Below are 15232 nucleotides of genomic sequence, written 5' to 3'. Positions count from 1 at the left end.
AAGTGTGATTTTGTAAAAGCTATAAATATTTAACAGTAAAGTGTGACACACAGACATATTACTGTTGAAAACTTTATTGAAACTTTGCATAAAGTCACTGAGCTGAAACATGACAAATTTATCCACACCCGTAACATAACAACCACAATATTTTTAAATGATGACCAGACGTTAAAACGAGCCTAAGAAACGTCCCGGGATATATTTATATTGTCATATATATATAACTTGGTGTATAAAATAAAATATAATATATAACATACAATATCTTGAACTTGCACAACCTGTAACACTAATAAAATGTCTTTCAAAATCATTTTAGAACATTTTAAAGACAAACAATGGAATATTTAAAATCTGCTTAAATGAACAACAACAACAACAACAAAAAATACTAGTCTTGAGACATACAAATCATTTTTGTCATTGCATTTGTCATGCATTGTTCTTAACAAAAAGCATCTACTGCCCCAAAAGAAATATAAGCTCATTCTTACCACTTCTTCTGCAATACTTAACCAAAATTAAAATGCAATGCAGTTAAAATGCAGTTTTTTTGTAAAGTGCCTCTCAGTCAACCACCTGAAGAGATTTGAAAGCTGCCGACGTTATGTCATTCACGAAGGACTTCTTATTCATGCCTTGCTGCAAGATAAACACACAAGCCAGGTTAGCTATTTTACTGTGAAGATTACTAAACATTAACACAAATTAATATTAAAAGCAGCTTTATGTAGAATTCAGAAACCCTTGTTTAAGCGACGCCGGTGGCCGTTAAGTGAACTGCAGACAGCAAATTAATGCTCATGTTTTGCACTCGTGCACACGTAAAGTCCAAGCGACTAAATGTGATTCAGTGCCCTGATATCTGTGCAATTTTTTCCTGTTCTTCGCTTAGAATTAATAGAAGTTGGAAATACCTTTGCAGCGATATTTAAATAAATATGTAAATATGTGCTGCGCTTTCCTCTCAATAACAAAACAAACAAAAATAACAGCGATGTGCGATATTTGCAGCAGCTCTACAATTCAGCAGTATCATGTCGACAGATGAGGTAAGTAAAATTACACTGTTATGATAGTTTGATTATAAAGTATATTTGAGACGATAGACTATATAGATCTGGCAATTTATGAGACAATAGTAGACTATAATCCTTTTCTTTTCATGATACACCGACATTACAGTACAGAATGGCTATTTTGGCATTATCGTGAACATTGTAAACTCATTTCGTGTGTCAGTGAACAGAAGAGAGGCTATCGGGAGGGAGAGTAAACATCACAATCACGTGCTTTTGATTTTCCCGGCAAAAACGTCCAGATTCCGTCACATAAAAAAACATCTACAGTCTACAGGCGTTCTTAGAGTCAGGGAAGGTTTCGTATTTTAAATACTGTTACAAGCTTTTCACACATTGACAATTAAAATAAGTGATTAATACATGACAAATATAAGCAAACATGGCCTAATGCCAGTATTTACCTATATATATATTTGTATAAATACAGACTTTACAGCTGACATTACATTATCTGAGTATTTTAAAACCAGTGAGGTTAGATTCTTCAGGTCATCTGGACACACACACAAACACCCACACTGTACACACAAACAAAGCCGATGTTATCCGCTGAGACTGCATGGCTGGTGTGGTGAGGTGTGGTTGGCTTTCACCCGTAAGCATTCTCTCACACTTGTCACGTCTAGTTCTCTGTACCACACCCATCCTCAAATCCTCAACCGCCCCGACACAGACACTAAACTACACACTAATCATACACAGACAGATATCCCACAACCAGCCTCAGGAATGACACATCTGATCAGTGTTGCCAACTAATTGTCAGGGGAAGTTGTTAAAGGCAGGTCGATTTGTTGCTAAAAGTTGCTAAATGACATTGAGATGTCACTGCGTAACCATGACGCAAAAAGTGCATTATTGTAAATACACAACGAGATTTCTTAAATCCAAATGAAGAATATGATTTGAAATGTTAATTTAGATTTGTTCGTAAAATATAAACAACATTCTTCATGATCAGATATTTTTACCTTTAAATACATTGAATTATTGAAGTTGCACATTTGAGCACATATTCAAGAGTTATATTCATCAATTTTATGTATTTTCTTATTAACTAGTAAAACTACACATTCTGAGAAATTATAGTTTTAAGCAGTATATTGGCAGTTAGTGTGTTAAAAATAGGGATTTATATGAAGGAATTATCCATATTAAGGTGTTTTACCTGTATTTTGCATTTTGTGTTTTAGGGTTACAGGGTTACAACATATAATGTCCTGGCAGAAAATAACCAGTAGCTACCTTTTCCTTTCTTCTACATATTTTTTCTTACAGTGTACCTAAGTGAACAACAATTATAGGAACAAGCTAATAACATGCTGTATCATAAATTACTATTAAACAATTGCGACTTAATTCACATATGATGTACTGTTAGGCATCTTTCTTTAGCTCTCTCCGGGCTTTCTCTTTTTGTGTAATTTAGATGAAAATATGTGCCTTTTTATTGATTGAGGCACTTTTGAAAAGTTGCTAAAAGTCGCCAAATAAATTTTAAAAAAATAGCTAAATTTGTTGCTATGTGCTTTTCAAAAAAAAAAAAAAAAGTTGTTATGGTAGTCTGAAATGTTGCTAACAATTAGCTAATTTGTCAACACTGCATCTGATTCCATGCGCTCAGATAATTACATTGACTTTGTTCATGTTAAATCACCAACTACAACATGTTACATTACTATCCTTATATAACCACACCTAAAAATAAAGGCACAAAAGAGGTGTTTATAGCCTGATGACAATGGAGAACCTTTGTAAGCTCTATAATTCTATAAAAACCATCTATGTACAGGTGATTTAATGAATCAGTAAACTAAAATACTAATCTGAAGAGCCTACAATAAAACATCAAGAGCTGTTTACGTCTCCAAAGAACCATAAAGCAGCTCAAGAAGCCTTGATTCTCGACTGCAAAGAACCATTGTAAATATTTTTATTTGTATTAACAAACATTTTCTAGCAGATATTTGGCAGATATGGCTTATGTTTGCAGTCTTACCTTTTTAAGAAAACTCTGAATGTTCTTTTCCGACCACAGGCTGTGAAGAAGAACTCCTGCCGCAGTGCTGGACTTTGGCAGACCCCTGATGTATTACAATAAATGATACATATTTGAAAAATACATAAAAAAAATTGATAAAAATATTGCTCATATTAATGTAATTATAAATTATTAAAATTTCTTTTTAATTTTTTTTTCTTTTCTTTTTTGTTCTAATTTACTTGGAACAATGTGAATGGTAAAAAAGTGATAAATAATATTTTTTTTTTTCTTTCTTAATTCTTATTCATTTATCAAGAATTTGTTAACCAACATAAATGAACACTAAGAAGTGTGCACTCACAGATTGAGACTCATGTTGTTGAGGGAGTTGATCAAGCTGTTGTTCAGCAGACTCTTGCCGATCTCAGGATCGGCCTTCATCAGGCCGTGTGCGCTGTGAAGAGCTGTTGCCATGGTGCTGTCGTATTCAGGCGAGGAATCGCTCTTCGTGAGCCCTGAGTTCAGGAAACCAACCAGCTGCGGTAGAGCCTGACGGGCTTCACAAACAAAAATACAGAATCTTATGATCCAAATGGTCATTTTTAGCAATGCTTTCAAGAAATATCATACATGCTAAATCTTAATATTTTGGTATCAAATAATTCAAAGAACTAAATTAATCATTTTTATAAGATAAAGTAAGTGTTTTTGTTTATGTAAAAAAAACGTTTTTAACATTATATAATTTTGTTTAATTTGCCATTGGCATTTCTATCACAATCTCAAAGAAACCCTTACGTAAGATACTGAAATCAGTTCTTTAAGTTATAATAATATCTAACCTCAGTATTTGTTACTGTAGTAATTACTAGAAACATACAGGGATGGCACAAGAAACAGTTAATTTTGCAAAATGCATTAATCCAATGCAATCAGAAGTGATGCAATAACAACTAACCAAAACATAGAACCTCACAGACCTACAACCATGATGCAACTCCTTAAAACAGTAACATCACAAGCTGTCTTGAATGACGGCACATATTAGCTTACCCATGACTTTGTTTGTACGTGCAGATCTGGACAGATTCCCGAGGAGAGCGACTGCGCTGTTCTGTAGCGCAGGATTGGATGACTGCAACAATGGACTGATGTACTTAAGACCGTTAAGCTTCTGAACAACTGTGTGACTCAACACATTTGATACCTAAAAAATAAGACATGGGGCAAATTAATTTATTTGAAATAAAAAAAAATTATAAAAAAAAAAAAATTATATATATTATATATATATAAAATATGCAAAATGCAAAAAACTTTTTATTTAATCATTATAATGGTCATAATAAAATAAAATACCTGATTTACTTTGGGTCTAACCCATTAACAGGTGCAAATTAAATTAAATTAAATTAAATTAAATTAAATTAAATTAAATTAAATTAAATTAAATTAAATTAAATTAAATTAAATTAAATTAAATTAAATTAAATTAAATTAAATTAAATTAAATTAAAATCTTTTAACTATATCACATTAAAATAAGATACTTGATTTTCTTTGAGTCTAACCGGTCCAACCCATGAACAGCAGCATGCAAAAAATAAATTAAATTACATTTAATTGTCCTTAATATAAAAAATATTTAATCACAATAATTGTCATAATAAAATAAAATACATTCCCTGATTTACTTTGGGTCCAACCCATTAACAGGTGCATTAAAATAAAATATAATAAAATCCCTTTTTATCTGAATCCAACCCATGAACAGGTGCACACTAAAACAGACAGATTAGTCATAGTCTTACAATGCCGTCATTGGCCGTGAGGTTCTGCAGCGCTCCACAGCTGGCCTCAAGTGTGGCGTCTCTTTCACTGGAGCTCAGCAGATTGAGGTACATCTGCAGGGCTTTAGAGTGGAAGAGCCAGCCGGCACCTTTAGGATTGTTGTCCTCCATCACAGGATAGTCAAAGCCGCTCTGCTACACAACAACACAAGCCTATTGAAGATGCCACTTAATAAAAACTAACATCCATAATGCCATGTTTTTTGCACATTTACCACAACATTTAAATACCATGGTATATAAACCTGTAATGAGGTGTGAAGTTACAAACCTCCTGCTGCAGTTTTTGGCTCTGGGTGCTGAAGCAGCCAATCGGACCTGCGTCTGATGCACTGGAGCGGTTGCGAGCGTAACTGGCCAGTGCGTTTATTTTAGTGAAGAGAGATGGCATCTCGGTCTCCAGCTGGTAGGTGAGGTTGTGCAGAATACACACGCAGTTCTCCAAAGACTGCAAAAACAAGAACACAATAAAGAATATTATAGCATCATTTTCATAATTAAAAAACACATAAAGGGATAGCTCACTATGACATAGCAGTGACACGCTGCAATCCATATAATACATACTTAATCCATCCAATTTTTCTTAACAATTTTAATAATTTTATTGTATAATTGTTATGCATGCTATTTTTGAGGCATCATATTAAGTAACTATTTTAGGACTATTTAAGTAAACAGCAAAAAAAATAAAAGGATATTAAAATTGTGCAAATATTTAAAAGAAATATCGACCAGTCACAGCACCTAAAATAAATATATCAAGGCAAATGGGAACCTGACAAATGCTACAATATTCTCAAATTGAATTCAGTTTAACTTCTTATTGTTCTGCTAATAACACAATTTACATTTATGTCAAGTGTATTCATAAATAAATAATTATTTATTTATATAAATATATAATTTTATATTTAAATTTTGACCTAAAATCTTTACATAGCTGGCATGCTATTACATAAACGTTTCATGAAAAGACTTGTTAAGTGACTGTGACAATGTGTGTTTAGAAAACTGACATGCACTAATTATTTATAAAGCCACTAAAACAGAAAGTAGATGTTGAAACATGCTTGCGAGATTCTGATCAAATCTGCCTGTAAATTAAGAATGAGTAATGCAGAGTTTTTTCTCGCCACAACAATAGAGTTGGACTGCATGATTTTATCTGTTGGAAACACCTTGTGTTCATACATGCTTTCCTTCAGGGAGATTTAACGATTCGATACCTCTGCATAATAACGTAATAAAAACACCATTAAATCATCAATGCCACACCAACATTCCCCACCCAGACAAGGAAGATGTTTACTAAGACAAAATAACTCATGCCATCTTAAAAGTCTTTACAGAGAAAACAGTTACCACGCTTTTTGACCAATGACTTTTCCAGTTTTAATCACATGTTGCAAAACACCAGGAAGCTTGTGCAATTAATTGATCACTTTGCTCACAGATCGGGCTTGTAATTTCCAAAAGCCTGTAAAACAAAATTCCCTGATATTTCCAGGTTTTCCATGATGTAAATCATATAAATCAACAAACGTTTACCTGGTTATCTGGTGTCCCTGCGTTAACGCAGTTCTCCGTGTAGCGCATGAGCGAGTCGATAAGGCCTTTGCAGTTGCGCATGGCTTGTCGGTTTGCCAGTTTGGAGGCGCTTAGGTTGCTGTCGACAAACAGAAGAAACAGTCACATTGTGTTTTTAGCACTGGACTTCACAAAAGCAACAAACAATCTAAAGATGGAACTGAATTATATGCTATTTTAATAATATGAGCCTATAAAAAATAGTGGCTACTCGTCCAATTACTTCACCGCCACCTTTATGGCGCGGTCATGCAATGCAAATACACGGTATGTCAATATTGTGCAGCTGATCCACACTGCAGCTCATTCTAGCCAAGAATCACCCACTTACACAGGAAGAGACTTATGATTGATGTGTGAAGTGGCCAATAGCAGTCTGTTTTGGTTTATGTTCTGTTTAAGGTTATACAGTGGTTATACAGACCATACTTCATCGGCTAATTAATCAAAGTACATTAAGACAAACGTATTGAATTACATATGCTTAAATATGCAAATGAAGCATTATCTAATGAAATATGTGCTAATTTGCATACATTTACATTAGAGAAAGCTGAACATTGGATGAAGTCAGGTTCAAAATTATTTTTTCATTTTGTTCACATTAAATTTAAAGGTTTTTGGATATATTTTTATCACTCCATAAATCAGAAAATACAATTTTTACCTTGTTTTTAGGAATAAAATGTCATATAAATCAGGCGCATGATATTACATATGCTTAAATATGCAAATGAGGCATTATATACTCCAATATGTACCAGTTTGCATACATTTTCAGAGGAGAAAGCTAAACATTGGAGAAAGTCGGGTTCAAAATTACTTTTTCATTTTGTTGACATATTTACAGAAGAGGATTAGGGCCAAGCAATGATAAAAAAATAAAACCATCTCGAGATTAAAGTTGATAAATTTCAAGAAAAAAGTCGAGGTAAAATGTTGAGAATAAACTTGTTAAATTACGAGAAAAAACTTGTTAAATTTCGAGAAAAAAGTCGAGATAAAATGTTGATAATAAAGTCATTAAATTACGAGAAAAAAGTTGTTAAATTACGAGAACAAATTTGTTAAATTATGAGATAAATGTCGTTAAATTTCGAGAAAAAAGTTGAGATAAAATGTTGAGAATAAAGTCATTAAATTATGAGAACAAATTCGTAATTTAACATTTTATTTAGACTTTTTTCTCCAAATTTAACGACATTTTTCTCATAATTTAACGAATTTGTTTTATTTTTTATTATTGCTTGGCCCTAATCCTCTTCCGTACATATTAGAGATAAAAGTTTTTTTATTATATAAGTATTTTTTTATCACTATAAATCAGAAAATTAATAATGTATTGTAATTGAAATCTACAGATGTAGATAAAGTCTACTAAAATAAACTAATGTGTATTTTGGATGTTTTGTCTCCATCATTCTGAAAGTAGACATGTTATGGTATATTCAAGTAGTGCATGACAAAACAATGCTTTTGCCTGTAGTGTCCTGCCTTAATATCAGTAACCTGGCAAACTTTATCATCTTCAAATGGACTCATAATGGACTGACCAAAAAAAAAAACATGCAACCGAAAGCTACATAAAGCCAGGCGATCAGTTTAGAGCTTGCCTAATCTACAAAGTGATTTACAGTTTTGTTTCCAACAGGAATCAAACACTAGGTAGTCTGTAGGTGTGGCAAGGTCAATATAAACCCAGATAAAATAAGGAGCGTCAGACACTGGCTCCAACAACAATAGCACTATTATGAGTGGAGCCAGTACTGACGTTTACAGCACAAACAACAGTCAGAACAGAATCCAGTACGTGTGATGTTACCGTAGGCATGCCGTGGCATTGTAGAAGACCTCTGGTGCCAGGCTTGTGTTGGCGTTGTCGTCTGTGCTGGTTGAAAACGGCTCTATGACTTTCTCGGTGAGTGCTGGCAGAGCGGTGCGGAGCAGATCGGGCTTAAGGTTGTCCGCAGAGGAGAGGTTCCACAGGAGACCTACAACACAGAAAAAAACGTGAATGTTTTAAATAGAGTGCGGACATAATCTTGTCTCTGTGTGTAACACATTCTGTGTGTGTGTGTGTGTGTACCTGTCAGGTGTTTCTGTGTCTCAGAGTTTGTATTGCTGAGCAGCTGCACAGCCTGTGTGATTCCTCCGCAGCGCTGCACTTCCTCTTTATTGGCCTGGTTTTTGAAGACCACGTTTCGCAGGGCAGCAGCCACCGTCTCCTGGACCTGAAGGCTGGGGCTGCTCAACAGGCTGACCAGCGGAGGAATGCCCTTCAGGGTCATCACCTGTGACACAAAAAACCAGAAGGTCAAACACATGCTAAAATACCATAGTACAGTGATGGTATCAGATGCAGTGCTGTCAAGCTGAGCCTAAAACTATTAAAAATCATTTTTGGACCTTTCATATAAAGCTGAAATAAAATAAAATATTCAATGATAAACTTAAACTTAAAAAAAACCCTAAAATTAGAAATGTTGCCTTGGCCATTAACTGAAACATGTTTAAGTAGCTACTAATCAACCATGTTACCACACTTACAAAGAAGTTTACCATGGTATTATCATAAAAATATACTATGGATGGTAATACCATCAGACAGTAATATGATTGTACATTCATTCAGAACAAATATTTCAATACTACGGTATTGACATGGAAACTACCATGATGTTATCAGATGGTACTTTGTTTTTTTTCCATTCAGTACTATGGTATATGATTAAAATACTATGGTACTGATATGGTACTCTAATATGTTTAAAGTAAAACAATATTAAAATCATGGTAAATGTCCAAAAAGCATTATTTCGATGGTGCATGTCTAAAAACATGGTATTTCTATGATACCTTTTGGTGTTTTTATAATACCATGGTACTTTTTTGTCATTTCATAGATATTTTACCATGGTATTATAAAAATACTCTATGTTATGAGATCATTCATTCAGTATGGTATATAATTCAAGGTACTCTATTTAAAGGAACACCATGGTAATAACATGTTAATTGTCCTGAAATCATATTATTTCTATTGTATACATTTAAAAAACATGTTAAAACCATGGTACTTTATGATCCAGACCTCTTGCTTGGCCTTGTCATCGGTGAAGGTGCTGTGCTGGATGTAAGCAGCGCCATACTGCTGGTAGTTTTCTTCCGGGCTGAACAGATAGTCGACCGCCTCTCGCATCGTCATATCGGCCATAAGCTTCTCTGCGTTCATCCTGCCGACACACCAATGAGTGTGAGACCAGTCATAAATCACCACATCATCATCAAAACACTACAAAACTCACCCAGAAATATCCTTGGCTTGTCCAGTCCTGATCATAGACAACCGGGACTCTCCATTGGACTGCAGGGAAGACGGGCGTCTGTTGACTGTCCGAAAAGTGCCGACCTGATTGCTGTTAGTCATTCTGCCGAGAGTGCCGTTACCGAGAGGCTGGTTAGGCTGACTGTAGGTCTTCTCCATCCGAAAGGTCTGTCGGCCGCTTTGGCTGCGTTGAGTAGTGCCGGCGCTGCCGTTCGCGGTGGTTTGGAAGCCCAGGTCTGGAGCGCTGCGGGTGGCTTTAAAGCTGTACAGTTGGTTATTGGCCCGCTGCTGGGCAGAGAAGGTGCCGGTAGGGGAGTACATGGACCGATCTAACCTGTTGGAGCTACTGGTCACACGTTGACCGCTGGAGCTGCGGGAGTTGGTGGACTTGCGAACAGTGTTTTGCCTTTGCATATTCTGGACATAGAAACAATGGGTGTAAAGTCAGTTCTTCACTCACATTGTCAAGATGATATCATTATTTCTCATTAAAAATTTAAATGCAAAAAAAATTTTTAATGCATGCAAAAAAAAAAAAAATGCTAATTTTAATTTATAATTTAATGCAAAAGCATTTGAAGTAGTGGTATCAGACTGCATGCTTAAAAGTATACTTTAGTCCAAATCTTATAATTATACATAGAAACAATGGTTTAAGTAAGTTATTCACTCACATTGTCAGGGTGATTTAATTTCTCATTAAAATTTAAATGCAAAAAAATAAATAATGAAAAAAAAAATATGCAAAGAAATTAAATGCAAAAAACATGACAATTTAAATGTTATGCTCAAAATAGAGCATTTTAACTCATGCTATCAAACGGTGCATGCTTAAGTATACTTTACTATATGTCCTAAAGCCAATTCTTCACTCAAATTATCAAGGTGATATCATAATTTATAATTAAAAATTTAAATGCAAAAAAAAAAGAATGCAAAGAAACTACATGCAAACATAATTAAATGCAAAATAGAGCATTTGAACTATCGCTATGCAGACTGCAATTGTACTTTAGTCTTAATCCTATAATTATACACTGGAAACGACTCTGAAACCAACATTTTAATTTAATCCATGCCACAGATTTGTCTGAACAAGAGCTTTGGCTGAAAGTGTTACTATGAATTAAAATGCAACCAAATTTGTTCTACTTCTATGAAGCAACAGTGTGCCGTTTAAGAAAAATTTGCATATGAGTATGTCCATGCATAATTCAAAACACAACACCGTTTTACATCTTCTGCCACTGTAACCTTTGCCTTGTCCACTTAATATTCAACAATATTATTCAACAATATTTGACTGCACTGACACTATCGGATGAGAACTGAGCTGCTTCACAGCTGGATTGAACTCATTTCATAATTGATGAACTTCACATGGTTACTGAACCAAACTGAGTCAACACTGAACTGACTTCAGCCGAACAATGACACTTTTGTCTTTTTAGAGCTGCTTTACAGCAGAATTAAACTCTGTTTGCATCACTGATCATTACTTTCCTGCTCATTACAGTAAAGCTGCTTCAAAACAATCTGTATTGCATTAAGTGCTATAGAAATAAAGGTGACTTGACTTTTGCAGGATGTCAAAACAGGGTTTTATGCACATAAAAACAACATAAAAAAATTAGGTGGCACAACACAGCTGGATTACATGCTCCATTAAAGCCAAACAAGCTTTTTAAAACCCTGATGGCATTAAGATTCCTGCAGAAACACCCAAATGTAAAGAAGTCGTGGCAGAATACCCAGAAGGCTGTTTGGTAATACAACACTGGGATGAGTCATAGAAAGTGAAGGAGAGGAGTGGTTTCATTTAGCCTTTTTTCTGTTCTTTTCTTGCATGACTCTAGAAATGCAAATATAACAGTGAAGTGAATGTGTTTGAGACAGACTGATGGATTGTTTGTTCCATTCTCATGTCTTTGTAACTATTTTTGTAAGAATAGCATTTCAAATTCAGGAAAATATAAGCGTAACCAGGATATTAGTTACAAACTAAAGACCGTTTGATATTACACAAGTTTCTATTGTTTTCTTGAATAGATGACTCAAAGACAAGTGTTCAACCAGGTGACTAAAGAAACTTGTGTTTTACCAACTGTGGGAAAATTACATGCAGAACAATTTATACACGCTTGAAGTTCTGCATCAATAAAATACAAAGATTGCAGAATGCATACAGGACACATAAATGACCGATCAATAAACATTTGATGATTTTACCCCATTTGTCATGGTTCCTCCTCTGCTGAACGAGGGTCCGCTGAGAGACGTGCTGGGAGAAAACTTGAAGTCGTAAAACACACTGTCACTTTCGGGGCCTGCGATTGAAGAAACTGTTTTTAGGTTAACAAGGTCCGATCATTCTTAACAAAAATAAAATATATATTGAGGGACGTTTTGAATATTTGCAGTATTAAAATATAAATATAAAACCTAAAACTAAGGTATTATAGAAAGTTACATATTTTACAGAGCTTTACTCTCTATAACAATGTGAGAGATCACAGTCTTCACTGGTTTTACTGCAAAAAGTATTTCTAAATATAATATAATTTAATATGCCTGAATGAAACACTGGATTACAATGAAAGAGATTTTTTAAGAAAAAGACAGAAAATTGCACATTTTCAGTTGTACGGTGTTGGACTATCAAGTATGCATATATATATATATATATATATATATATATATATATATATATATATATATATATATAGTAGTCAACATTTGAAGTGGATCAACAAAAGTTAATCAGAGTTGTCCTAAGACAAAAACAGGTATTGCATTTTGGTTTTAGGCCAATTCTGATGAAAGATATATATATATATATATATATATATATATATATATATATATATATATATATATATATGACTATTTCCTCAATAAACTTCTAATTACTGCTTATTAATAGTAAGATAGTTGTTAAGTTTAGGTATTGGATTTGAGATTCATATAGGACATAAAACTGAACTGAACTGTTTAGATTGAGTAATTCCACTTTAATGGCTATTAATAGGTCCTTTTCATTGCCATTAAAGTGAAATAACTGAACATAAACATACAAGCTTAATAAAAATGCTTATTTTAGAAGAAAATTTCAGACGGCACTTAGAGGCTTTTGCATCTGAAGTCTTCACATGCAGAGTAAAGCATTAATATGTGCTTTATAAGTATTAATAAACAGCCAATATCCTAGTAATATGCATTTTGATAGTAAGAAATGGACCCTAAACTAATGTGTTACCATATGAATCCATTAATAATAGAGCTTATAATAGAAATCAAAGGACTATTTTGATTTAGTTTGCATAATGTTCTCCAGGCCAGGGACAAAAATCATTCAAGAGACCTGATTTTAAACTTAAATTTAGTACAAATTCTTTAACTAGAGGGTAAAACACAAAAATAGGGCATATTTCACTACATTGACTGTCTTAAACACTCGAAAATATTACTTCAGAAGTTTTAGAAATGGAAAACCACGATATTACAACGGTACCATGTCTAAAACAAAACAAAAAAAAAACACATTTCTTTTAAAAATACAATGGCGCTACCATGTTTTTTGTGAGTGTTGATGTAAAAACTACCATAAAATATTACAGGAAACTTTTTAGCAAATGGAATCTTTAAAACAATATCAATTAAAAAAGGTTGAGTCCGTATTAAAGCCGTCTGGTATTAAATGTAATGTCGAAATGTACTCACTGGTGGGGGAAGCGACTCCGGACACACTTTTGCTGCTGTATTTGGACTTGCTCCTCTTGATGGTGTGAACCTGCTCCAGAACTCGCTGCTGCGCGGATCTCAGCTCGCGGTCGGATGGGAGCGCGAGAGACGTGTCCTCCACATCTCCTAATGACAGAGCTGATTTTAAAGGTTCGGGCATCATTTTGGCTTTTTGTCTCTCCTCCAGAGACAGGTGAGGTCCAATTCGTAAAGCTCCAACTATCTGCTCCGTCTGGCTGCTGTGTGTTTGATTCAGGGCTTGACTCACAGAGAGACTCACCTGGACCTGCCCTCATTCACGCCCATATGACGCCCAGCGAGTGAACAAAACCTCATTCAACACCTGTTCTGCTCCTCTCACTCTTGATTACACGAAGAAAGCTCATTAATGATAGAACAAAGTGTCACTTTTAATAAGGATAATGCTTTAGAAGTGTTTGATTTTTAATGTTAGCTATATTGTGTAAAGGGCGTTGCAGGGTGTACTTATTCACAAAAACAGAGCAGTTTCTTATTGCTTTTCTAATTGTTTTTGCTTTTATTACACTACATAATTACATTTAAATACCACATAAAAATATCAGACACAATTTCCAATTAAAAGCATTTTTATATGCAAATTAATTAAGTGACACCCATTCGCCAGAAAATATAGTCCCTATGTCAATAATAACAGAACGACTGGTGCTGCAAAATGATATACAGTAGCCAAGAATATTGCATTGAGCATTTTTTTAAAATAATAAAATAAGTTAACATCAATATATATATATATATATATATATATATATATATATATATATATATATATATATATATATATATATATATATATATATATATTAAAAAAGGCTATATATATATATATATATATATATATATAGATATATATAGTTGTGGTCAGAATTATTGGCACCCTTAATAAATATGATCAAAGATGACTATAAAAATAAATCTGCATTGTTTATCCTTTTGATCTTTAATTCATAAAATGAGTAAAAATCTAACCTTTCATTGAAGGAACAGAATTGAAAGTGTGGGGATGAATGGATATATATTTCAGATATTTTACTCATAAAAAATTCTAGGGGTGCCAATAATTGTGGCCAACGTGTTTTGAAGAAAAACATTTATTTCATAATGTGAAAATGTCTCACATTTTTCTCTGTACTGAAGCCTGACCCATCTGTCACAGATAGATCTAAGACCTGATTTTGTTCATAACTCCATTTTGCCCCAATGACAGTGCCTTCAATGTCCTATTGTGCATTCACAGACCTTAAATATACACTACCGCTCAAATGTTTGGGGTCGGTAAGATTTGTAATGTTTTGTCTGCTTACCAAGGCTTCATTTATTTAATTAAAAATAGAGTAAAAACAGTAATATTGTGAAAAATTATTACAATTTAAAATAACTGTGTACTATTTAAATATATTTGACAAAGTAATTTATTCCTGTGATGCAAAGCTGAATTTTCAGCATCATTACTCCAGTCTTCAGTGTCACATGATCCTTCAGAAATCATTCTGATATGATGATTAGTTCCTCAAGAAATATTTGTTATTATTATCAATGTTGAAAACAGTTGTGTACTTTTCAGGATTCTTTGATGAATAGAAAGTTCAAAAGAACAGCATTTATCTGAAATGCAAAG

General features: G+C 33.8%; 1 protein-coding gene across 4 annotated transcripts; it reads right to left on the bottom strand.

The window, feature by feature from the left end:
• Positions 1–109: 109 nt before the first annotated feature.
• On the bottom strand, positions 110–13811 carry pkp1b (plakophilin 1b). 4 transcript variants are annotated; one of them, XM_067373773.1, is made up of 13 exons: positions 13555–13811; positions 12064–12176; positions 9815–10251; positions 9601–9742; positions 8596–8800; positions 8332–8500; positions 6471–6588; positions 5191–5367; positions 4881–5051; positions 4123–4276; positions 3431–3626; positions 3085–3169; positions 110–645 (listed from the first exon to the last, which is right to left on the bottom strand). In XM_067373773.1, exons 1-13 carry the CDS (start codon positions 13736–13738, stop codon positions 571–573), a joined length of 2226 nt encoding a protein of 741 aa, XP_067229874.1. In that variant the 5' UTR covers positions 13739–13811; the 3' UTR covers positions 110–570. The 4 variants fall into 4 exon arrangements, with proteins under 4 accessions (XP_067229874.1, XP_067229876.1, XP_067229873.1 ...); XM_067373775.1 differs by having other exon boundaries at positions 111–645; positions 12064–12161; XM_067373772.1 differs by having other exon boundaries at positions 112–645; positions 4881–5054.
• Between the last annotated feature and the right edge of the window lie 1421 nt (positions 13812–15232).

This window comes from Chanodichthys erythropterus, chromosome 21 (assembly GCF_024489055.1).
Source record: "Chanodichthys erythropterus isolate Z2021 chromosome 21, ASM2448905v1, whole genome shotgun sequence".
Lineage (NCBI taxonomy): Eukaryota > Metazoa > Chordata > Actinopteri > Cypriniformes > Xenocyprididae > Chanodichthys > Chanodichthys erythropterus.
This window is presented reverse-complemented; position numbering and strand designations above follow the sequence as displayed.